We start from the raw sequence: 26,054 nt of genomic DNA on the forward strand, positions 1-26,054 counted from the left end.
TTTTAAATCATTCTAATTCCTTAGATGCTTCCTAAAAAGAACCAAGTAAATATTCATTTATGATTCATGTTTTATTCCTCATATACACTGAACTGGATGTCTGCCTGAAGAAACATTTCACATTGGTGCATGTCCAGCTGACTGCTGACTGACTAAAACACTCTACGATCAGCACCAAATGACCTACAGAAGTCAATTACAAAAATTTCTTGGGAAATTCTTTTGAATATATGGCTCCAAAAAATAAAGCGCAGTTGAGTTATGTTTGTACTTCCTAAAAGTCTTTTTAAAAAAAGTACATCTGAATTGCATTCTCTCTCTAATAGTGACGTGATGACACCACCCGAGGTCCATTTATTGTCCAACAAAGTGAGTGGGTTTGCGAAGGATACATTTCAACAGCCAATCACACGTAGTCTGCCTTGCGGATTGTGTGGACTGACAAATAATACAAAAGTTTTAGAAGAACGTAAACTAAAAAGCTCAGTCCTCCAGTCACTTACTGAACGCTGTTAAAGTGACAACTTGGGCCTTTTTTATTTCAGCAGTTTAAAAAAAAAACATAAATACACAGAGTTAGAATAACTTGAACTGAAGTCAAACTCGTTCTCCCATAAGCCTTGAGGGCGGCGGCGGTGGCGGCTCTAACATCCAGTGACAGTCAAAGTGCTCGAACGCTGTTCAGCACATGAGGACAGGAACGCCTCGGGCCTTCTTCTGCTGCACGAGTCTCTCAGGAAGAATGTGTTATCAGCTGATATGAGGAGTCTGATTCTACTTATGTCTGAGGGTGAAAAAGATCTAATACAAAAAAAGCCTGTCTGACTAATATTAGAGGCAGCTTAGATGGATGTTAGAGTGGAGTTTTCCCTCAGCATGTTGCTGAGACAGCTCTGTCTCGGCTTCAGATAGCGAGCGTTTTGGAAGACACTCAAGTGTGTGTTTAGCTCTTGGTGTCTCTTCTGCCAGGACATACCATGAATCTGGTGACTGGTAATGGGTTTGGCATCTCTGTGAGCTAAGCAGGGAGCTAGAGCTTTTTATTTCTTCTTCTTCTTCTTCTTCTTCTTCTTCTTCTTCTTCTTCTTCTTCTTCTTTCTTTTTTTGATGTTGGGGATGGTAGGAAGATAATGTGATTGTGAATGTGTGGAAGAGAGCACAGTTGATGATTTGAGAGAGTTGATGTTTTGGTAACACTTTACTTGAAGGCATCTACATGAGAGTGACATGACACTGTCATGAACATATGACACTGTCATGAACACATGACACTGTCATGACACATGAACCCTAACCCTAACCCCTAACCCTAACTTGTCATGACAAAAAACAAATGACACTGAGGGCCTTGTCTTGCACTCAGCGCAATTGCCTTTGTACACCGATGCATGTATCATTCCTATTTTGCACCCAACGCACAGCGGACTTTTCCCTCCACAGACGCACGTCGGTAAATTAGGGAATGTATTTGCGCTCCGGGGGGCGGTTCAGCGGAAAGAGGAGGCGTGTTCCGGCGCAAACGTTCCCTGGTGCTATTTTGCAGTTTCAGAAAACAATTCCGCCACTGACCTGGTCTAAAGTCAGTGGCGCTAGTCTAAAGTCAGTAGCGCGTTATTCAGATGCTATTTTAGGGGCGCATGCTTGGCCATAATGTAGCGTGTGCACAACGCGCATACACTTTGCATCCCTCATCTACAAGGATGCAGCAGTTCCCATTTTTGCAAACCATACATAATTACAAGGGAAAATATTACTGAAAATGTATGGAGTTATATTCCTATCTTTAATCAAGAGCGCATTCTTTCAATTTGAGAGCATTTCTCACTGATATTACGTTCAGATTTTGTAATAATTTCCCTCAAAACCTTGCTCTAACACTCAAATAGTCACTGCTCGCGCTTGGATTTGCCCTGCTTGTGCTCAAAGTTTGTGCTCGCGCTTGGATTTGCTCTGCTTGCACTCAAACTTTCTGCTTGGACTCAGATATGTTGTTGTTTGGACAGATTTCCTGCTCTCAGCTTTGAACCTTCTTCTCGCACTCAGGCTGATTCTGCTCACTTGCAAAGTTTCTGCTCTCGGATTTCTCCTGCGCGCTTGGATTTTTTTGTGTTATAACCATAGACTGTCTATGGTTATAACCCTATCAAAAGTCAACAACCAATAGAATGCCAGCTGTAGTGTTGACCAATGAGATGATCCCAACCCCGTTGAGGGTGCGTTCACTTTACTTTAGAACGTCTGTTGAGGGCAACTGTAACCTGACTGTAACCGGCTGTAACCAAGTTTATATATCCCCGCGCCGTTTATAGCTTTATTATAAGTATATGTCAACAATGTGCACAGAATGGTCGACGCACTTTCACCTGCACCTGTCAGGAAACGGGAGAAAGCTTTGAAGTGGACGTATGAAGTTATGTCCACAACTACGAGGGTGAGTAACATAACTTAAGCACCTAGCTAGCTAGCTAGCATATGGCCTAGCTTGATGTCCAGAAACAAATAGACGTGGTTTAATGTACCCAAACAATGATCAATGATTACCAAATTTCTCTCTCATATTGCTCATCATAACCACTAAAAACTGTCAAAAAAATCTAACCCAAAGTCCAATTATTATGGACGTTATGTGACTGATAACTGATTGATATCTGATTGATCATTGTTTAGGTACATTAAGTTACCACGTTAAGCTTTTTCACGTTAAGCGTTAGAATGTCCGGCTGCTGTTGAGGGAAACTGTAGTCTATAACTTCCTGAGCGACTGATCCATTTTGCCCCCTTTACATAATAAATATGGCTATGAAATGGAACATGAAATACATAAATGAGGCAATACATATATAGGCATTAGTCATTATAGTTCAATAGCCTAAATACATATGTTTTACTTATATTTATTTCCGGGGACTTTTATTTATTCCGTCTCATTTATATGCACGTTATATTCAAAGGAAGTTTAGTTATCTCACAGGCTCAGACTAAAAGCAGCAGCAAGCCTGCCTGACATCAGTGCATAGCATATCACTGCAAAGTAAATAAAATATGAATAAATCACGACGCGGTAGATTCCCAGGTCAGCTAGAGCTGGTAACGCAGCTCTGCAGACGGACCAGAGTCAGTCAGCACCGGGGAGCGAACCGCGGGGACCAAGCTCACAGGGCTGGTAGCTAGCTGCTAGCTAGCTGCAGCAGCTAATATTAGAATATTAGACCCAGCACCGGAGGTCTGATCCCCATGATTTAAAACGAAAATCAAATAACCATTTGTTTTTTAATACCTGTTTATGAAATGAAAATCAAATGAACGAGAAAGTACACGGACCCAGTCTGTTAAGTACAATTTCACCACTAATAAAACAGATCTAGAGATGATATGCTTTATTTGCAACTTAAATGTAATTTTTTTAATTAATACAAAGCAAACTGAGCAGAAAGAACAAGTATTTTGTTGGTTTGTGTCACGACTGACCAGGAGACAGACTGAAGTGATGAGTAGATCTTTAATTAACAAAGAGTCAAACAAGGAACAGGAAGCAACAGGCAGGAATCTTGTAGCTGAGCAGGCAGGTGTAGATCAGCGGCAGACAACAGGAGACAAAGCACAGGTACGGCAAACTTGGATTGAGCTGGAATAGCGTGTCAGAGAGTCATGAAGACATGTATGTAAGACCCGACAAAGAGTGAGTGTGTCTGTGCTGCTTAAGTAGGTGGACATTGATGAGATGCAGGTGTGAATCTGATGATGTGGTGTGATGAAGTGCAGGTGTGTGCAATCAGTACTTGAGGAGATTGTGAGCGGATGAGGGGAGTGAGTGCTGGGGAATGTGAATGGGAAACAACAAACGGAAAGTCCATGTAAACCTGACAGTTTGTTTCTCTTCTTCCAGGTGTGACTGAAGTACCCCTGTTGAGCTGCATCACAGCTGCACTATGTGCATGGACCTGTGCCAGTCAGCACATTACTCACCTGTGTGCAGAGGACCGGCAGCAGTAGCACAAACCAAGAAGGTTGGCAAGTCTGATAATAATGCAATTGTAAAAATAATAATAATATAATAGTAAAATCATGTTACATACACTTATGTTTCTTGCTTAAATTCACAGGGTGCACAACCAGGCCTGGGAGAGAAAATTACTGATGTCCACAAAACCAAATCAGAGAAGGTAAGGTAAGATAGTAATGATGTTAAAGCAAGCTATGTACACCTAATATATTACGTGTTGATGTCTATGAATCTGTCTTTAATAGGAGCATACTATACAAAGACAACAGTGGAGAGTTCCTGGATCGGTCTGTCCTCAAAGTGCCAGAGATCTACAAGGACTTCACCCTTTTCTGCACCATCAGCGTATAATCAAAGTGATAAAAGAGAGAACAAATTATTGTTTTCTCTGTTGACATGAATAGGTGCCTGTAATGTCTGCCCATATATTCAATCAATTCAATAAATGTTGATAAGTATCACTGATATTTCTTAAATCATTGTAGTTTTTCAGAGCAATAAGATACAGATTATTAAAACCATGTTCACATTTGCAACAAATTAAAACCCTGATCAAGGCAAATTGTTTTTCATGTTCCATAACATTTATAAAAAAAACAGTACAATTAAATTTACCAGAGCTGACACTTGGTAAATAGCTTTAATTTACCTTGTCAAAACAATGAGTAATTCATAACAAATTGCACAATATTTGACACAAAACCTTAAAAGTGTATGGTTCATACTACGGTGAAGCAGTACAATGTGCCTATAGGATTTACTGTAGCAGGAACATTGATATTGGCAAACAGATGACCCAGGTTCAGGTGAGTTTGTGAGCAGGGTTATGAATAAAGATAAGATAAGCCTAGTGTTCACAAGAGGGATGATTCAGGTATGGCAACACAAATTAAGAATAATTCAATTAAATAGGAGGTATGTACAACTAGTAGAAGATAAATTAACTATACAAGAGCAATTAAGGTAAAGTTATGAGGTGGCAAGCTAAAGTATAGTCAATAGCATGGAGTCAAGTCAACAGTGTACACCAGAATAATATATACTGTGATTAAGTAATGATACTTACTGTTGTCTGTACTAATATAACAACACAAAAAAATAATATAGTATTTGATGCAGTATGGAGAACAACCAAGTCCCATATGAACCCAAGAGACTTTAAGTGTAGCTGTTGATGATGTTCACTACAAACAAAACTTGCAGATGGTTGTAGTCTGTAGCCAGCCATACAGTAGGTAGATCTGGAGCAGATGGTTGTAGTCTGTAGCCAGCCATACAGCAGGTAGATCTGGAGCAGATGGTTGTAGTCTGTAGCCAGACATACAGCAGGTAGATCTGGAGTAGCAGGGTGAATTCTAGCTATCATGGGTTGGTGATATGACACACACAGATCAACAGGGGTCAAGCCCCTCAGCCCCACCTGGATGAAAAAAAAGTAAAACAAAATACTTGTTTTTTCAGTTCAGTTTGCTTTGTATTAATTAAACAAATAACTGCTATTTAAGGAGCAAATAAGAAACCATATCATTTCTAGATCTGTTTTTATTATAGTGATAAAATTGAACTTAACATTACAACGTTTTATACAGATTGCTATGAATCTATTTTCAAACTAATGTTATATGAAGGAATGAGGACTAAATTCTGATGAACAACACACAACAGTGATGCAAAAACTGACACAAACAATCCAGTTTCTTGTGTTCTTTCAGTTATATTACAGTTTATGTTTTACTACTGGCTCTAACATGAAATTAGCCAAATCCCAGGAACATGGTTAACCAAACGAGGAAAAAATACAAAGTAGGGTCATCACATATACAAATACTGTCCGTCATATGTCGTTCAATCTAGCTAGCTATACAATAAAGAACATATATTTGTTTCTGGACATCAAGCTAGGCCATATGCTAGCTAGCTAGCTAGGTGCTTAAGTTATGTTACTCACCCTCGTAGTTGTGGACATAACTTCACAGTCCCACTTCAAAGCTTTCTCCCGTTTCCTGCCGGGTGCAGGTGAAAGCGCGTGTCGACCATTCTGTGCACATTGTTGACATATACTTATAATAAAGCTATAAAGCGGCGGGGATATATAAACTTGGTGACAGTCAGGTTACAGTGCAGCCGCCCTCAACAGACGTTCTAAAGTAAAGTGAACGCACCCTCAACGGGGTTGGGATCATTTCATTGGTCAACACTACAGCTGGCATTCTATTGGTTGTTGACTTTTGATAGGGTTATAACAACAAAAAATCCAAGCGCGCAGGAGAAATCCGAGAGCAGAAACTTTGCAAGTGAGCAGAATCAGCCTGAGTGCGGGAGAAGGTTCAAAGCTGAGAGCAGGAAATCTGTCCAAACAACAACATATCTGAGTCCAAGCAGAAAGTTTGAGTGCAAGCAGAGCAAATCAAGCCGAAGCTACAAACTTTGAGCACAAGCAGAGCAAATCCAAGCGCGAGCAGTGACTATTTGAGTGTGAGAGCAAGGTTTTGAGGGAAATTATTACAAAATCTGAACGTAATATCAGTGAGAAATGCTCTCAAATTGAAAGAATGCGCTCTTGATTAAAGATAGGAATATAACTCCATAAAAATGCGCTTCAGGTGTTTGGATAGGTCAGGAGGCACTTTACAGTACAATCCTCAAAAAGTCGCAGCATTCTTTGTGGCTTGTTGTGTTTTACACAACATTTCCATGAATCATGGATGTGTTGATGACATAAATGAGGAAATATTAGAGGACGTAAGGAGACGTGATGTTGAACTACGGCGGGATTGGACACTCTGGCGGAATCTGGTCCGGGAGTGGCAATGCGTGATGCGCTCCTGGTGGAGCGGGTGGACGGAGATGGAGTGGGGGGAGAAGGAAGGTGCACAACAGGTTGGAGACCCACGCTCTATGGCTGCAGCAATCCTCTCCAGACTTGAGGAGATGTGCCCGAGAGGCCGCAGCAACATCGCCACCTGGTCAAGACGGGTATTTATTACTTTTCTGTATCCCAGACAGCTCCCGCTGGCGTGCGCCAGGCAAATCCGCTGTTATAATAGCAATCCGCCATGGAACAAGCGTGCCTGCTCTTAAAGTCAATGTGAGATGACACTGATTGGTTTATTGCACGTTACGCCCAAACTACACCTAACTACTTCAGACCAACCCATTTTAGATTTGCGTCGGGCGCAAGAGTCATTCATCCCGCCGGTATAATAGCAACAGCGCCCGAGATCCGCCCACAAAGCTACTTGCGTTTCACGTTTGATACTTGCGTTTAAGATCGTTAAAATAGGGCCCTGAATGACAGAAGCATTATGTCATAACCGTTTATGACTTGTTTATAATGTTTATGACACCTTCATTATGGTGTCATGTCACTCTTATGAGCGCTATCTGACACTGTAACTAAACCAGAGAGCATGCCATCCCACTGACTTCCACTGGTCCATCACCATGTAATTGTAATGTCCCAAGTTTGATTCTGGCACAGGACCTTTGGTGTACCTAAGGGTGTAATTTCCACTCAAGATTGCCCCCTCTCTTTTCCAATGCTTATTTTTGTCTAAGTTATGTCTCATTATATCTGTATTGCCTTCAGTTACAAGCATGCACTCATGAAATAATTCTTTGCCCTGGGTATAGAGGCTGAACTGCCTAAGAGGAAGCCCTGCAGGGCTGGAGGACTCAATCAAAGGCAAAGCAGCAAGAAATTATTGCATTAATATGACTTGTGTGTCAGTTTTAGGGATGCACCGAATCCAGGATTCGGCTTCAGATTCGTCCGAATATTGGGCTTTTTGACCTTTGAATTTTTATCCACCAAACCGAACCCTACGCTTGCGCTATGCTGGTCGATGTAATGACACCGCCGTTGATTACGGGAACGTGTTTACGTAGGTGGAGCATTTAATGCAGTAGGCTGTGAGGAAGTGAAAATGGAACTCTTGAGCAGAAAAAGTGTTTTTGGCAGAACTTTCAGTCAAAAGAAGGCCATTCAAGTCCAGCTACATGTTCAATCTGCAGTGCCAATTGGTCTTGTGGTGGCGAGGACCCTAAACAATACACAACATGGCCGCTGTTACAACACTTGGTATGAAACATCCGAAAGAATACGAGTTGTGCGTGAAGGAACCTACAGACAACAGCCAAAATGCAGCAACTTCAGGTACGGCAAAGGAAGGACAGTCACAGCTAAAAACTGGTGCCAACCAGACGACCATTGCCAGCTTTGCTACACCGAATGAAAAATACACTGCTGTGGACGTTGTTTACTTCATTAATGTGTTTACTGTCTTAATGGACTGAGGATGGGACGAGGATTCGGTATTTGGTTTCGGATTCGGCAGAATCTTAACCAGTAGATTCGGTTTTTGGGCGAACCCCAAAAATCTGGATTCGGTGCATCCCCAGTCAGTATACTGGCTGTGCTGTGCTGTTACTCTCAGCTGTCAGAAACAGTCAGCTAGGAGATAAAGTATTTTAAGCTAAGCCTGCTTTTTTTGTCAGCACAAAATGTAGTTTTAGCGAGTTATTTCCCCACAAAAAACAGCTTACTGTGAACATGCCCTGCAGTTTGAATAAGGAAATCATTCATTGCTGAGCTTCAGAGGAGAGGCTGAAATCCAGATGAAACATGTCTGAAGTCTTAAGAATCTGATCTGATGAACACTGTACTGGTTGGATTCATAAGTGTGAAGAAAATGATTCTTTCCTACTTGTCCGTCTTAATGTTCTCAGGCAAATATTTTTGCCATATAGCACAATAGGATGTGTGTTGGTGTGTTCTGTGGGGAACATTAGAAGGAATCCACGCCAAAGGCTTTTTCATACTGTGTGTTGGTGTGTATTTGTGTGTAAGCATCAGTGTGTTTGATGCCATAGGCTGACCCACTGGGAAAAACTGTACTCCAGGTGGGCCTCTGTGTACACACATGTGATTATTATAAAGTTCATTTTCAAAGAAAACTGAGGCATCAGGTGCAGAGAATAAGATACAAATAAAAAACTGGAAAGGTAACTTTGTTACTGTTAATGTGAGTACTACTACGGGGGATAAGAGCTGACTCTTGCAATGGATCCTTACCGTGATGGCGGGTCCGGCGAAGGCCAGGCTGAGCAGCATCAGGAGGGGGATGACCTCGCGGTTGGGGTCAATGTAGGGAAGGCTCAGGCTGCGGTCGTGGCAGTTGAAGCCAGACTTCACCGGCTTGAACACATCCGTCCACTCCAGGAAGTACAGACTGACCACAGACGATACCAGGATCGGCAGCTATCGATGGACACGTCAAGAGAAGACAGAAAGAAAAATATGGAGAAAATCTAATATCACGATATTTTTGACCAAATACCTCGATATCGATACCACAACGATATTGTAGTGTTGAGTATTGTTGCTTTCACAAAATATTGACACAATGAGATCTTTGATAAATAATCATCAGTAATGTGGATATAATGACTAAGTGGGTAAAGGCAAATAATAGGACAGTCTGGTAAGTTCAGAAAATGACATCACTTTACTGTAATGCAGCCTTTAAAATCAGGAAAAGACAACACTTATGCCATATCACGGTATTACGATATCCTAAATCTAAGACGATATCTAGTCTCATCACGATATCGATAGAATATCAATATATTGCCCAGCTCTAAAGGGCAGGGTGCAATTTTCCAGGGGGGGATGCTTCTGCTGAATTATTTTTATAAAATAATTATAAAATAACACAAAGTGATCAATGCTACTTCACCAATAGACCATATATTATATACCTAAAATAGAAGTATTATAAACTAAGTAAAGCACTGTAACGTGAACAGCCTATAGTGCCATAGAAGGATAAAATCTGAGCAGCAGTTGCTGGTTGTATTTAGCCTCTACAGAGCTCCGGGACAAGGGTTAAAAAGTGAGCGTCATACTGCGATGACAGTTAAGTTTAGGCACCAAAACGACTTGTTCAGTTTAGGAAAAAGATGGTGGTTTGGATTAAAAAACTCTGCTCTTTTTCTTGAATGCTCGGTGTTTTACGTTGACGCCACGTTGTGCTTTTCATTTTGAGATTACTGTCCATGGGATATTGAAGTTCATAAATACGTTTTTGGGCATGGCTGGCCGAGTGGCTCTATATCCATGGTGGTATTGGAAGGGGGATTTGATTCTTGCATGTTTTGATTTGTTTTGCATGATCAAAATCCCCCCCACAGCTTTCTTCACAAATCGCACCCTGTGTAAGGGAGTTCAAAGTCATAAACAGCTGAGGCAGGAGGAGCTTTAACAGACTGCCAATGAATAAATAACTAATAAAACAGGCAGTGAATGCTGAAAATGTCCCCATAACCCTATGGTTCAAAGATCATGCTAATTTGATTTGATAATGAGGATAAAGGCATTGAAAATAGTTTTCATGACCCGAGGGGGGTGAGGATGGTGCTGAAGGTGATGCAAGATGGCATGGGGAATTTATTGCCCTTTTGAACACCAAGTGCTCCCACTGAGCTCAGCTGAAATCTTCTGTATGAATTCTCCTCATGCCAACAAATGGAATGAGAAACAGATATATAACCGTTTATTATAGCCAGCGTGAGGTCTTAAAATCGTAAAAGACCAATCATAGCACAGCAGTTTTAATCCCAACCATGAAATAAAGCTAGAATAATAAAGTTGGTGTTGATCTGGCAGTCGGGAAAATCAAAGTGCTTCAGTGGTCTTTGGATGATAGCCAGGGATCAACTCTGCAGAACACTCGGTGCATTTCTGTGTTAGGCATGCTGAATGGCTGGCTGCAGCCATTTCACCACTGGCCTGTCACACTGTCATTTCACTAGTGACTAGTGGATATCCTGTCCTGTCAGAGAGCAGAGCTGTGGCGCTGATGCTGCGGTCCAGTTAAACTGGGTCGCAATTTCTGATTTCCAGTCGGAAATGCCATCTGTAAACGCCCCCTGAAGTCTGATTCCCTACTCTGAAACTGGTACTGCTAACTCACATAAACTGCTCATATAAGCTCTCACATTTGTGTATTGTTACAGAGTTGTTGTTTTATACCCTCCCATAAAAAAAACAACCTTTATGATATAATGAGTAGAGAGATGGACTGAAATGGCATGGCACGGCTAAGTCCAGTAAGTGAGAAATACAAGTCAATAAAACCCTGGTAATAATGCTACATGTGAGCAACAAAAATTGCTCGATGTTGTTTCAAGCCCCCAACGTCGACTTCAAGGTAGCGCTGTGACCATCGACTTCAATGCACCTAAACCTAATCTTAACCCTAACCATAACCATTGGGAAGGCGACGTTGGGGGCTTAAAACACCAAACACCACCTCTAAAATATTTCTCATTGAGACTTAATAAGGAAGTGAAAACTCCAATATTGGCCACTCCATTTTGTACACTTACACTGCAGAATTCTTTTCTAAATGTTTTCTAACAACCCCCCCAGGCACAGAGAAGTGAGGTGCGTGTGTAGGCAGAAAGCTGATGTGTAATTGAAGGTGGTAAAGTGTCCACAGAGGACTGCAGTGAGGCGCGTCAGTGGGAGTTGCATATGGCCTCGAGCATCGTGGACTTTACCATGGAGCTTAATACCCTGATTCACTGGCGCACAGTGGCAGGCGCGCTGTGCGCTCAGCTAATGCTAAGTAGAGCAACGTGATGGAGGAGGGCCCCTACAGGAGCCCAACACAGGGGGATCTTTTCAAGTCAAGACACTCCTGCTGGGAGCTGAGCCACTAATATACACACACACACACACACACACACACACACATATGCACACACACACACACACATATAAACACAACCACACAGATGGTCTCTGTTTGCAGACTTCCTTCCTTTTATCTGTCTCACAATTCTGCCAGGGGTTACTCACTAACACACTAGTTTTCCTGTCTTTCTATCCTGGCATTGATTCCTTCACTCCTCCTTTCCTTACAAAGAAAGAGGTGTCATCCAGTTTATTCAACATTAGTGGTGACCTCCGGGAATTAGGACATTTGGAGAGATCGGGGGCATTGAAAAGACAGTTGGAAGGTAGGCAGTATGAAACAAAAGAGTGAAGGAGGTGAAGGTGAAAACATAATACATTACCTTTTGAGGTACTATTCACAATGAGGAGTAGGGGGGCTCTTAACCTACAGTGGCATAAAAAGCCCCCAAAAAATAGCACCTGGAGTAGGTGAGGTTGATCCCACTGGTAGGCACGATGCTGTCTTTGCTCGGACAAATGTGAGGTTAAAATGACAGGATAATCCCAATTTACTATAACTTTGTTCTCATTGTTAACTTTGTTCTCATTGTTATCGGTGATGTTAACTAAAGTCTGGGACACACGGGACTGCTGAGCTGATTATAAATATAATTTGGGCGTGACGATTGATGGGACCAAGTTGGACCTGGTCTGTTTCAGTCCAGCTCCGTTGGTGCTGGCAGATAAAATTAGATAAAATCATAAAGTGTGTGAAATGTTAAGATTCTAATCTTTAATCTTCAGATCCAGGCGCTGTCAGTCATTCTCACGAACCTTTTTTTAAACATGTTAGTGACCGACATCTTCAGCGACGTCACTTGTGTGTTGCCCGAGGGAGACATTTGGGAAATAAACATTTTTACATGACGTTAGCTTTCTCTAACATAGTTTACTCACCTACACAGTCCAGGATCTCACCCAAACTCTGGACATTATTTCTCAATTTTGGCCTTTTTTTTTTTAGCAAACATTGCACTTCATATAAACAGTTCAGCCGAGCTTTTTTGTTTCAGATGACAACTAGCAGAACACGCAATAGTTGGCGTTTTCGCAGGATTTTATGGGGTTGTCTACCGCCAGAAACCACAAGGGGCACAGTCAATATTTTGTAGGGAATCACTACTATACACCGTTCAAAAACGGCTATGGAGCGAAATCGCTAGTGACACATGAAGTCAGGAAATGGTCAAGCTAATCAGAAGCCATCCTACAGTCTGCCCTACACAACGCAGTCCGGAGCATATTCCAGGACACCACTGTCGACGTTGTGAGTTTTTGGGAGATTTAATTTGTAAAACAACAGAAGCAAATGTACCCAAAACTAAAGCTAAATCATTCCACAAACAGAAACCATGGATTACCAGAACCATCCTGGATGCCATAAACACACGCACTGCAGCCTACAAATTAGCAATGCGGTCTAAAATAACACGGACAGTTAGAAAGCAGAAGCCTACAATGTGAGAAGAGCAGTAAAAGAGGCAAGAAGGGACTACAGGAAGAATGAGAAACTAATAATTCCAGGAGGGCAACCCACAAAGCATGTGGTAGGGTCTAAGAACTGTGACGGATTACAAGCCCACCTCCTCCTCCTTGTCAAGTGGTGATGCGTCTATAGCAAGTGATCTTAACGCATTTAACGCTCGCTTTGAGGCCATCAGCAGCCAACTAGTAAAAACAGCTGAAGCAGATGTTAATAGATGGGTGCACCTCTAACACCCATCTGCCTCTCTGAGCATGACGTCAGGAGTGCTGTGAAGCATGCGAAAACCAAGAAAGCAGCAGGACCTGACGGTATCAGTGGGCGGGTCCTCAAACTGTGTGCTGACCAACTTGCGCCGGCGTGCACAATGATATTCAACCTGTCACTGGCTCAGCCTGTCATACCCACATGCTTCAAGAACTTCACCATCATTCCTGTGCCCAAGAAAACAAGTCCGGCCTGCCTGAATGACTACCGCCCAGTGGCACTCAGCTCAGTAGTGATGAAAAGCTGGGAACGACTGGTCAAGGATTACATTTGTTCCTCGACACCCAGCACAGTGGACCCATTACGGTTTCCCAACCATCACAACCGATCAACGGAAGACGCCGTAGCACACATCCTCCACACCACCCATATCTCAGGAAGCTATTTTAGATTGCTGTTCATTGACTGCAGTTCACAGTAAACACCGTAGTTACCTTCAGGCCTATCACAAAGCTTAAGGACCTGGGATTCAAAACCTCAGTGTGCACGTGGATTCTTGCTTTCCCGACAGGCAGACCCAAGGTGGTGAGGGTGGGGGACAGACACACCTCTTCCACCCTCATCCTTAACACTGGAGCACCCCAGGGCTGTGTTCTGAGTCCCCTACTCTACTGCCTGTAAACTGCTAAAAATCCTAAAAAGAAGGACCACAAGCATCTCTCATTCATTCTCATTCTCATTCATGGCCTTTCTGGAATCCAATTGACGGGAGTCCCTCTTAGCGACGGAGAAGTACCAGCACAAATTTCTGTTGAAAACTGTTGATCCCATAACGTCTTGCCATGCTAACTGATACTGATTACATTGGACTACATTACCCATCATCACGTGTGAACCTGACAGTCAGCGCTGGCAAGAAAAGACTGAAGAAAGACTGAGAAAGCTGGAAGAACATCCGATGTTAAGGGCAAAAAAACAGCTCGTGCTTGTTGGGCTCCATACAAAGAACTGCTAGTGCAGAATATTTCAATTTTGAAAACTTTGATACCAAGAAAACCTGCAAAAGTAACCTGCAACCAGAACACAGCATTGTGCTTGTGTGTTCCATGTTGAAACCAGCTCATGCAGCCCCCCACTGAGTTCCACACTGCCCCCCCTCCCCCTCTCTCAGGTCTGTTTTCCTGGCTCACCGTCAGCCTCCCACACCTCTCGTAGAGCATCAGAGCGTGCGGAAATGAGAAATATAGGTCAGTGATGTCAGCACTCGAACTGCTCATGCTCTTCAGATGAAGCGGCTCTAGGAGGAATACTGTACTCCCCATACTTCAAAGTCGATTTCTGCGGGATATCTTATGTCACGTCCTGTTATTTTGAAAGTGCAGCGTGATTTGCTGAGGCCAATAGCAGCTAACCGTATTCGATACGCTTCAATGTCTTTACACATGCTTATGATTCCTTTCCTTTCTTGGTGAGTTAAGTCATTTAATGGCTAAACTATCCAGTGGGCAATTCACCATCTATCTCATCATGTGCTGTTCAGATCACAGTAAACAACCTTAAACTACCAGTAAATATTTCCTACAGAAAAAGAAGCATAGAATGGACAAATCATGTAGAATTATTATAAATTATGCAAATTATGCATGCTGCACAGCTGTTTCTTGTCCTAATAGTGGCAGGGCTTACAGCGTGTGATGTTGGCCTTTGGTACAGAGCAAGATATGGACAGCTACTGGCCAAATTGTAGTGGATTTGGTCACGCTCCATGAAGCAAGATTCGTCATGGTTTTGATGATTTTGATCTCTCGACCTTAGGTCAGGAACTAGAGGATTCTGCTGGCCGAAGGATGACTCCCAATCATTCCTCTTGTGTGTGGCAAGTTTTAGGTCAAGGTTCAACTTCTTCATCCATTAAAACCGTGGCAACATTGCCATGCCATCCTAATCTGCCAATGCTGATTACCAAAACAAAAGAAATAAATACCGATAAAATAAAGTCAAAGATAAAGATAAAAACAACACAAACTACAAATAAATCACAACCAGATCACGTGTCTGTATGTTTTGGGTTTTTGTTAAGGCTTAATCCTGACAACTAAAATCAAAGTTATTTCCTCCCATTGATGCAACAATCCAGTTAAAGGGATCGTTTCCTCGGTATGAGTTATATAACATCTGATGGTTGACAAATATGTATTGTCTCACTGTATGTATGTCAACTTTTAGTAGCAGTGATATATTTTCTTTTGCTGCGTTGCTTATGTGATAGAACGTCCCCATATACTTAATAGTACGCATGTATGTAGAGCAGTGGCGCGTTCCTGCAGAGGAAGGTCTGGCTAGTCCACACAGCATTCCGGGATGGGAGAAAAACGTGCTCTGGTTTATTGGCATTTCTTTAAACCAATCACAATCGTCTTGGGCGGCGCTAATGGAGCAACGGTGCCTCTATTAAAATAACGTTTGGGCGTGTTAGTTTAAACGGAGATTAGTTCTTTTACTGGAGATAAAAAAAAAGACTTGTGTGCACGGAGATCGCTTTTGGCTCAAAACTCCGCTTGAAAACCAGAACATAGCAGTGTAAATGTAGCCTGAATCTGCCAACATAAAAGGAGGAAAAGAAGAGTTTGCTCATTGAGTAAAATCCAGTCCATTCCTTTTGGGCGGATGCATCGAATCCCTTTCAAGTGGGGTATATTCTGCACACAGTTTCAAAAGACTTGACACTCACGGAGCTAACATTACAGTCAGAATGGAGAAATAGCAGAGTGATAAATCACAGAGCAGAATGTCTCAATATTCCTTACGCTCCCATTTCTCTGAAAAGCCTGGGCTCCTCTGGGAGAGTTCAGCTCGGCAGAGATGCTCCATTGGCCTACATCTGCTAACACTCTCCTCTCTGTGTCTCATTCTCTTTGTCTCGCCTTCATTCCCCCTGTTCCTCTCACATGCAAAGACGCTCTTTCTTTGTCGTATATTGTTCTGTGTCACTACCGGCCTATTTTCCTTCATGCTGGCTGGATCTCTAGTAGAGATGCTCCAATACCGATACCAGTATTGGAAAAAGCCTCCGATACCGCCTAAAATGCTGGTATCGGCGAGTACGACAGTCCCTCCTGGATTTTGTGGCCTTTTATTTAGATTGTTGTGGCCCAAAATGCCTGACTTCGCGGGAGCTTTTGTAAAAAATTGTGATAAAAGTTGCAATGTCTTTTGTATGTTTGTTGCAATGAAGTTGCGGGAGACAGTGAAAGTTGCAAAAAAAGTTTTTTGGCATAGTTCTTTAAAAATAAAAAGGAAACTTGTTTCAGGGAGAATAAAACTATCCTAGGCTGAGTTTTCCTAGTAACCTTACCAAAAAGGCTCATGATGCTGCTAATGTTGGTATAATATGAAAATGACAAAAAATAATAATTTATTGAATGTATCAAATTTGACATATGTGTCAGTGGCTTGTTGAACATTGTTAGTTAATTTCCTATCCTGGCCTGGGACACACATTCATACGGTTTGATAAAGTACTTATTGGACTTTATCTTATCATAGCACTTACAATAATGAGCGTAGCTATCCTAAATTTAGGTCATTGTGTCGTCTCATCTCTGGTTTTTCCTGCATCCACCGTGTGTGTTTGTGTGTGTGTGCGCGTCAGTAGCGGGGGGAACTGTATGAGCAGCAGCCCCGCCACCTCCCACTGCAGTCCGCCGACAGGATTGAAACAGCAGCCGCTGATGTTAGAGTGAAAAATCGTTACAGCATATATTGATGTTAAAATGTATACAGGTTGGCAGGGCGGTCTGAAATGTTTCGCTCGTTGTACGTTTTGTCGGTAAATGTGAGATGTTCGAGTCTCGTCTTCATATCGGAATTTTGGAAACAAGCTCTCTCTCACTCCCGCTTGGTCAGCGGCACTCAGAGTCACATTATACTGAGGTAAAGTCTGGCACGTGGGACTGCTGGGATTGGTTGAAGTCGCGGGAAACTTCAGGTTATTGGTCAAATTTGCGGAAATGTTGCGGTGATTGGTCAAAATTGCGAGTCGCACCAAAGTCGCAGTGATTGGTTGAATTTGCGTGAATTGGCGCGATCGCGACATCGCAAAATCCTGGAGGGACTGACTGGAGTTTATGCGCTGATCCGATACCACGTAATTTAGTCCTGAAGAAAATCTACTTTAAAGTAGTTTATTCATGTTCTTTTTCCTTTATAACTGACTGTCAAAGTAATCGGTAACCGGAATCGGTAACCGGAATCGGTGTCAGGGAAGAATTAAATTGGTATCGGACCATCTCTAAGTACCTTCCTATTGTCTCTCTGTTAGTCTGCCTGCCCTGGGCTCATCTGATATGGGATTTTGAAGTATGACATGACACAGATATTTATTTTTTTGGATCGAGGGTGCAAATAAAAGCATCGCAAAAGCCGGACCACATCTTTGATCCTGGAGAAGTTTTAATAAATGCCAGCATGTCAGACACATACAGGACCAATCATCACAATATGAAGGTAGTTTATATGATGACGTCACTCATTATAGGCTAAGATTTTGTTTTTGTATACTCTTATTAGCTTCATGCAAATGTTTTGCTGCATATTTTCTTTTTCCGGACAACTGCAATGTAAAGCTTTTCGCTGTAAATGTAAAGCAGCAGCTTCGCCAGTAAACTACTGTTTATTTACAGCATACTGCTTTTAAAGTTTGAGGTATTTTACTGTAAATAGACATACAGTTTCTTATATTATTTGAATTTACAGTAATATACTGGCAGCAGTGTAATTCCCCGTCTGTTCCTCTATTTTCCCAAGATGCATTGGTATTAAGAGTAAAAACCTGTAAACTGTAACATTCGCAGATAGTGCTGTAATATTATTATTTTCTTCCAGAATGCATAGCCATTTACAGTATGATCCTGTATAACATTAAAACATATACTGTGAGATTTTAGCTGTAAACTTCCATCAGAGGTCTGCAGTGTGGGGCTACTGATTGATTTAATGGAGAAACATTTGATGTGAATGGTAGTTGTTTGCCTAGAAAAGCCCAAGTAAAATATACTGTATGTTCTAACTACTCAGTGGATCTGTGAGGTTGGTGGCGAGAGTAAATTCAGGCTTCCAACAGTTTGGGAAATCAGGAAGCGATGCAGCAGTGACGTTGTGGATGGCTAGCAGAAACAAAGCTCCTGGAGCAGAACTGGATCAAGAAAAGGGTCTTTTGTGGCAGGGTTAGTGCAGTTGGTAGAGCAGGTGCACATATACAGAATTTTACTCCTCGACGCGGCGGCCGCAGGTTCGACTCCGACCTGCGGCCCTTTGCTGCATGTCATTCCCCCCTCTCGTCTTCAGCTGTCAAATAAAGGCTTAAAAATGCCCACAAAAACAATAAAAATAAGGAAAGGGTCTTTTGAATGGCAAGTGGAGTTTCCAGATGGACTGAGCTACCACCGGAGTACGTCCAGTCTTAAATACAATTTGCTGGCCAAGCATACGGCTGATGCAGAAAACCCTTCCCCCCCCCTCGCCAAAGGCACGCCACTCTGGATGCTGCTGTCATGCGCTCATATGTGCCCATCTGTTGTTGCTTGATGGGCATGAGTTTGCCATATTATGCTTTCATCATATTTTTTTGAGCATACGGTACCTTTGAGGTTATTGTTGAGAATATTTCGATTTATGAATTACATTGATTTTTTATTTTATTATAAGTAGTTTTTTTTAACTTGGCAACATTGTTTCAGTTTAGTTTTTGAAAATATTTTTCACTGCTAATGTTGGCTTTTGGTTTACTATAAAAACCCTGGTGAGCACAGACATGCACACACACACACAAGCAACGCTACGTTCTGAGCTCTAGGTTAAACTTCTCAATGCATACTACACGCAGTCCACTCCGCCTCTCTGTCCTGCTGCACTCCTTCGAAAACCTCTAAGCTGAATGAGGCTCTGCAGTCACAACTGTGTACCAAAGTGTCCCAAAGTGAAAGACTTAAAGGGTAACTACTGATTTTTTCAACCTGGACCCTATTCTCCTATGTGTTGTGTGTAAGTGACTGATGGGAGCAACAATCTTTGAAATTGGTCCAGTATTAAGCGAGAACGTTGTAATCGGCAGCCACAGACCAGACTGCAATGTCACCCTATGGGGCAAATGTGCATCGTCTATTTGGTACACTAAAAGTGCTGTTTTTGCTGAAAGGCTCAGATTATTATTCTAAGTTTCTGACAACATTATGGAAAGGATCTCTACAGAGATAAAAAAAAAACTCTTTAAGACCTTTCTGTTTAACCAGAAACAGCTCGGAGGTCGCTAGCGCTAAACCCACCAGACTCCATTTAAAAAATCTGTACTGTTAGCGTGTATAGAGTAAACATATTTTCACATGTAAATCGGTAAACTATGTGTTTATTTCAACATAAACTAGAGTTGTGATGGTTGGAAAAGTGGAAAGACGACCCAAAACGTCTTTTCATAGTTTTATTTAGTTTCTGTCGACTTTGAATGAAGTCTATTTTAAGATGCTAAAATTGCTGTTTATTTACATGGAGTCTGGTGGGTTTAGTGAACGCAATTTTGCGGATGATTTTATGTTTAATAAAAGGATCTTACTCTTTAACAGAAAGATCGACCTCCTTAAAAATCCTTTCCATAATGTTGTCAGCCACTTAGAATATTAATCTGAGTCTGTCAGCGGTGAACATAAATACAAGCTGGACAATTAACTTACTTACATTGTAGCTTGTTTCTCTGCTACCGACTGCAGTGATCTCGCTTAATACTGGACCAATGTCAAAGATTGTTGTTCCCATCAGTCACATAGACACAAAAATGTAGGAAAATAAGGTCCAGGTTGAAAAAAACGGTACCCTTTAAGTACAAGTTAAATGAAGAATGAAAACAACACTGTTGTAGCAACGAGAAAAAAGTGTCACTACCAGCCCTGACCTCGCTGATTCGACACAATCAGTAAAAGTGCACTGGGCCCAATTAGCGATACGGAAACAAGTGATTCAGGGTGTATCTACATCCCTTCATGGCCAACTGTGGCAGTGTGCCCATTACCACGGTGATTGACATTTATAAAACAGAACCAGGCGTACACAACTTCATAAGTCTAATCAGAAGAATGAATATGCATATTTCTGTCATGAATCCGCACAGTTTTATGCGTCTGGCCTCTGGAAGGTAAATACTTAGCAACATAGGTCAGGTCATAGCAGGGAAGAAAAAGGTTTATGTTCCCACTTTGTCGGGATAAACCACATACTTACTGTCAAAAATTTTCATTGAGGCTATTTCTTCTGGTGGAAGTCACTTGTTTGTACCCAAAACAATTCCTAGAGTTGGGGTTCAATAGCATTTTATCAAACTGTATGAAGTATAAAGTATAAAAATGACTTTATCAAATCTGAATCCTTTCAAATCCTTTATCGAATCCTATTAGGGTTACCTTTCAACATATGAGAAGCAGAAACTCGACAGTTTGTAATTAAAGCTCAGAACCTGTAGCTCCAAAACGAGAAGAGCAGCAGAATTCATGAAACGTTTATACAATGTATCTGAGACAAGCAGCAAATTTATTTTGCAGCCAGGGGGGTCTAGGCACTCTCAGTTGGCTTGCGAGCTGGAAAAATCTGGTCAGGCCAATCACATCGTGTATAGAGTCGGTGGGCGGGCTTATGGCTGCTGGGAACAGCGGTCTTCTGGAAGACTCTGAAATCATTCTTAAAAAAGGAAAATGTGTTCAGAGTTTTGCTGACCGGATACGGCAAAAGTCAACTAGCTCCTCTACCTTCTTCGTTGCTCTGCCTGGTTGTAGCGCTATCCTATTGCGTGCAGAGGGAATCTGAAAGACAACCGTTTATCCCGCCCCTCGGATTGAGCTCTGTCACTGGTGAGTTTCCAGACACAACATCTTGATGTGGGTCTGGCTTGTCAGGCTAGTAGCCTGCTGCTCTTTACCAGATACAGACTCCAAATCCTTAAGCTCCTGAATCTCATGTTGATCTGATAGTACTCTTGCTTTGCCAGTCCTTCCTCCACAGCACTGTGGAAGAGGGTCTGGTTAGTCCACACAGCATTCCGGGATGGGAAAAGAACTGTGCTCTGGTTTATTGGCATTTCTTTAAACCAATCAGAACTGTCATCGGCGTTGCTAAGCTCCGTACGGTGCCTCTGCAAAATAGCCTCAAGGAGGAACTTGTTTTGGTGGAACGTGTACGTTCAACAGTTGTCGTGTGAGAGAAAACTCAGATTAGACATATAGTCTAGCTAGCTGTCTGGATTTACCCTGCAGAGATCTGAGGAGCAGTTAACCATAGTCCTCAGAAATCCACCGGAGGTTAGAGCGGCAACACAAAGAAAGAGGAAGGGGACGGACATTGGGTATAGGCATGCATAAGGTGGAATTTCCTGCAACACCAAAGCAATCCTGACAGTGGAACGTCGAGGATATACAGTAGACTAAGATAGTAAGTTTATCGGAGAAATTGTCAAATGGTGTGATCCGCTGATCACTCTCGAGGAATAGTCCCCACTCTGTCGGTCCTCTTACAGTACTAGAACAGCACAATGAACTAGAGAAGAGTCAATCTTTCCACGTCATTTTCACATCTTTACAGTATCTAGAGCTGGTTTTGCCGTTTGGTCATTCTAACTAACTAAATATATAAGGAGCTGCGTCCTTTATGTTTTCCATTGCTCTTTGCTAATAAAAGTGTGAGTGAGGTGAGATAAAAAAGATCTGTTAGCGTGTGACAGGCCTGGGGCTGTTGGCACACTTGGTTCCTGAGGTGTGAACCACAGCAGCAACACTCTGTCAAACTACAAACATAGAGTCATCCTGAAAAGAAGCTATTTTACTGGCCAGAGTTTTGATAACCTGTCATCCGCCTAAAGATCATAATGGCCTGATCCAAAGGACATGGAGCCACGCCCCCGTGTCACGTCCGGTCGGCTTGTCAAGCGGAAAGTTGAAGTGCTGCGGGTCAGTCAACCTCCTCTAACGTAGCTACAGCCAGTCAAACGACTCCATGGCAACTGCGGATGCTGGAGACCCATCGACAGAACTTGAATCCCCTCCTCTTTCGCTGAAGTGCATGAAAGTGCGGGAGTATTTTGGATTTCCAGTGAGTTGTGTTGACAACGTTCGTGTTGTCGACAAAAAAGCCACAGTTTGCAAGCTCTATGTGCGTGTACCGTATTCCGTATTCTGTGTGCCATTGCACATTAGCCTAGCGGCTAGCGGATATTCCTTCTGCTTATAGCTTTATCCCAAAAAAAAACGCACGGCTGAATTTCAGCCTGCATGCACATTTTGCAGCCTAAACAGAGCAGCTTATATTGGTTAGATTAGAGAGAGCAACTTTAGGGGACTGCCGTCCGCTGAGTCGCCCTCTTTGGTCCGCTCAGCTGCTGGTGCTGGCTCGATGGTGTTTTAAGCCCCCAACTAAGACTTCAAGTCGTCTTTAACCATAACCGTTGCCTAATCCTAGTGCCTTCCAGGCAGCGATGCCTGGAAGACGACGCTGGGGGCTTCAAACACCAAACTCTGTGTGGTGCCAAGGTGCGTCTGCCCTCAGGATTGTCGGAAAACATTTTTTTTTTTTACTTTATTGACACATTGTCAAGTTTCCAATTGACTGAAGATATGTTATTGTTACATAATGTTGTTAATAAATGTTTTAAATTTGACAATGTAATGTGGTACATTGCGAACAAAGGTCAGATATTATATTACAGTCCCTCCAGAAAAATGCAATTATGCGATCGCATAATTCAATGCATAATCAGCCAAAGTTCGCATATTTATGCGGGGGACGCATTTTTTCAAATACGCCGCACTTTTGCCGCATATATTGCCGATTTCCGCGCAAAATATGCGGGGCTTGCATGATTTCATAATCCCCGCATTTTCGTTGCAAAAAAGTCACATATATCTTAGCAGAAAGTTTAAAAATGTTACATTTACTTCACACAAGAGAAGCCATTTTCCCCCTGTTGCCATGGGAACGTTATGAAGTGACAATTACGCGACGTGAACATCATCGAAAAGCAGGGTGTTGGGAGAATCACTTTTTTTTCTCTTTTTCATCAAACCCGCAATTTACAGAGAGCAGAAGCCAGCAGGCAAGTGTTATTTACATAAACTTCTGGTGTACTTACAAATTTTACAATCCATCGTTTTATGAGTGCATAACCTATTTCTACTACTGTAGACGTTTGGTATCATTTCGGGCATTATTAGTGGGGTAATGTTAAGAGACACTTCGGATCCATTAGCCTATGCGCTAAGCTATTCAGCTGATAACGCTACGCTACGCTAACGCTCCCAATGTTCGACCCAGGTGAAAAAAGCTTCTGGGGGGGTGTTTTGCTCGAGATCATGGTGCAAAGGACCCTAGGGTGAAATTACTCCGAACCATCACTTTAAAGCACCACTTGTCAACCCTAGAATATCCCCGCAATATCGATATTGAGGTATTTGGTCAAGAATATTGTGATATCTGATTTTCTCCATAGCGCCCAGCGCTATGCACCACCCCCTATTGGCTGGTGATAGGGACACAGTGTACAAATATTTCATTCATTTATTGAATTCTTTTTCAGCAGATGAGGTGCCTGTAAGAAAAAGTATATAAAAATGTTTTAAGGCGATTCAATTACGATTATAACGTCAGCGATTCAATTAAATTCGATATCTCGATGCATCACGATGCGTCAAATACATTTTTCTATTAAAGCTATGTAGGATATTTAATTCATAGCTTTTCAAGCTTCAAAAACAAAACCTTCTGCAGTGCTTTAATACTAAATAAATTGGATACATAAAACTACAGCGCTGAGCACATGGCACTTCCTGAATGTGCAAAACATACCAGAATATGTAAACAGAAATGTTGTTAGGCCTACATTAAATTGGAAACAGAAATAATCGATTATGGCCCGGGCGATTATCGATGCAGCATCGTCCACGTCCAGCCTGCTAGATTTCCGGGTCATTTAGGGTGCAGATATCACGTGTTTGTATCTGAAATGGCTTTAAAAGGGAGTGATGCTATTGCAATGGATGAAAAGGAGATGTGTAACCGTGTGCATTGTCTTTGGCCAACATGTACTTTAGGTTACAGCTAAGTTAAGCTAAGTACATTATGAAAGTAAGTAAGTTATGACACAATCTGCACAAGAGCTCCGAGAGTAAACAGGCCTTTTCCTCAGATGCACCGTACGCTCTGTCCTTTATCTTAGCTAATGGCCGTGGCCCTCCCTACCATTATACTTGGGTTTCATCTGTTGTTTTCCCCACTTTTTAGATAACAGTTGTTCAGCCCTCCTCATGCTTCCATTTGTTCCACTTTGGAGGAAAAGCAGCCCCAGGCTTCACAGCGGAGTCTCGCTGCACTTCACCACTCGGTCCAAACTAAAGTAGAGCAGCCAGCAGTGTTGTGCCGTGTTATGCATGCGCTCTAGTCCATGTCTACAGTTGCATATATTATTTTTTTGTATGTACTATCACTTTAAGAAGTTGATATTGTGAACATGCCTACACATCGAGCAGAGACACAGCAACAGCACCTCTCATGTAGACTGAATGCTAATGGCCACCTGATGAATGGAATTCCAATAGGCACACCGTCAGCGTTGCACTTTTGTAAATGTGGGGAGTTCATATCAGGAAATCATATGACTAGTGGCAGGAGTATTTGGGCCTAACTTCCTTCCTATCTCTAGGTGCAGGAACTGAAGAATGGTGAGGTATTTTTATCAAACAACACAGGACTTTCACTCCGGAGACCGGGGTTCATGTCCGGTTTCGTGTTATGCCGCTAAACCCAACTTTTTTTCTTCTGTTCTTTTTTTTCCTAACCATCCAATTATTCTTTTTTCCCAAACCCAACTGTCCCGTTCTTCTCTTCCTTAAACCTAACCTTGTCCTGTTCTCTTAAACCTAACTGTTCCTGTTCCTAAACCCAACTGTCCCGTTTTCTTCTCTTCCTCAAACAACCAACTGTCCGGTTCTTCTCCTTCCTAAACAACCAAACGTCCGTCTTTTCTTCTCTTCCTAAACCCAACTGTCCTGTTTCTTCTCTTCCTAAACCTAACGTCTTCTTCTCTTTCTTCCTAAACCCGAATGTCCTTCTCTCTCTTCCTAAACCCAACTGTCCCGTTCTTCTTTTCCTAAACCCAACTGTCCCGTTCTTCTCTTCCTAAACCCAACTGTCCCGTTCTTCTCTTCCTAAACCCAACTGTCCCGTTCTTCTTTACCTAAACCCAACTGTCCCGTTCTTCTTTCCTAAACCTAACTGTCCCGTTCTTCTCTTCCTAAACCCAACTGTCCCATTCTTCTTTTCCTAAACCCAACTGTCCCGTTCTTCTCTTCCTAAACCTAACTGTCCCATTCTTGTCCCATGTGTCACCTAAACATACCTTTTAAAAGCCCACCCACCATCTTTTCCTAAACCTAACTGCGCCCAAAGTGACGCCAATAGTCCCAACTAGCGCGTTTAGATAAAGTGCGTTTAGATAAAGCGCGTTTAGATAAAGCGTGTTTAGATATTCTCACCCAAATAACAACGCCAAAGGGACCTGACCAAGCCGGCGTATTTTACGCAATGGGAGTGAG

The 26,054-nt window shown here is 42.2% G+C and overlaps 1 protein-coding gene across 1 annotated transcript in view; it reads right to left on the bottom strand.

Annotated features, from left to right (window-relative positions):
• LOC120552070 (2-lysophosphatidate phosphatase PLPPR4) overlaps positions 1-26,054 on the bottom strand; it is a 43,311-nt gene that overhangs the window by 13,659 nt on the left and 3,598 nt on the right. Inside the window, exon 2 of the mRNA XM_039789734.1 lies at positions 9,078-9,263. Within this exon, the coding sequence (XP_039645668.1) occupies positions 9,078-9,263 (186 nt within the window). The remainder of the gene's footprint in view (positions 1-9,077; positions 9,264-26,054) is intronic.

This window comes from Perca fluviatilis, chromosome 22, assembly GCF_010015445.1.
Source record: "Perca fluviatilis chromosome 22, GENO_Pfluv_1.0, whole genome shotgun sequence".
Lineage (NCBI taxonomy): Eukaryota > Metazoa > Chordata > Actinopteri > Perciformes > Percidae > Perca > Perca fluviatilis.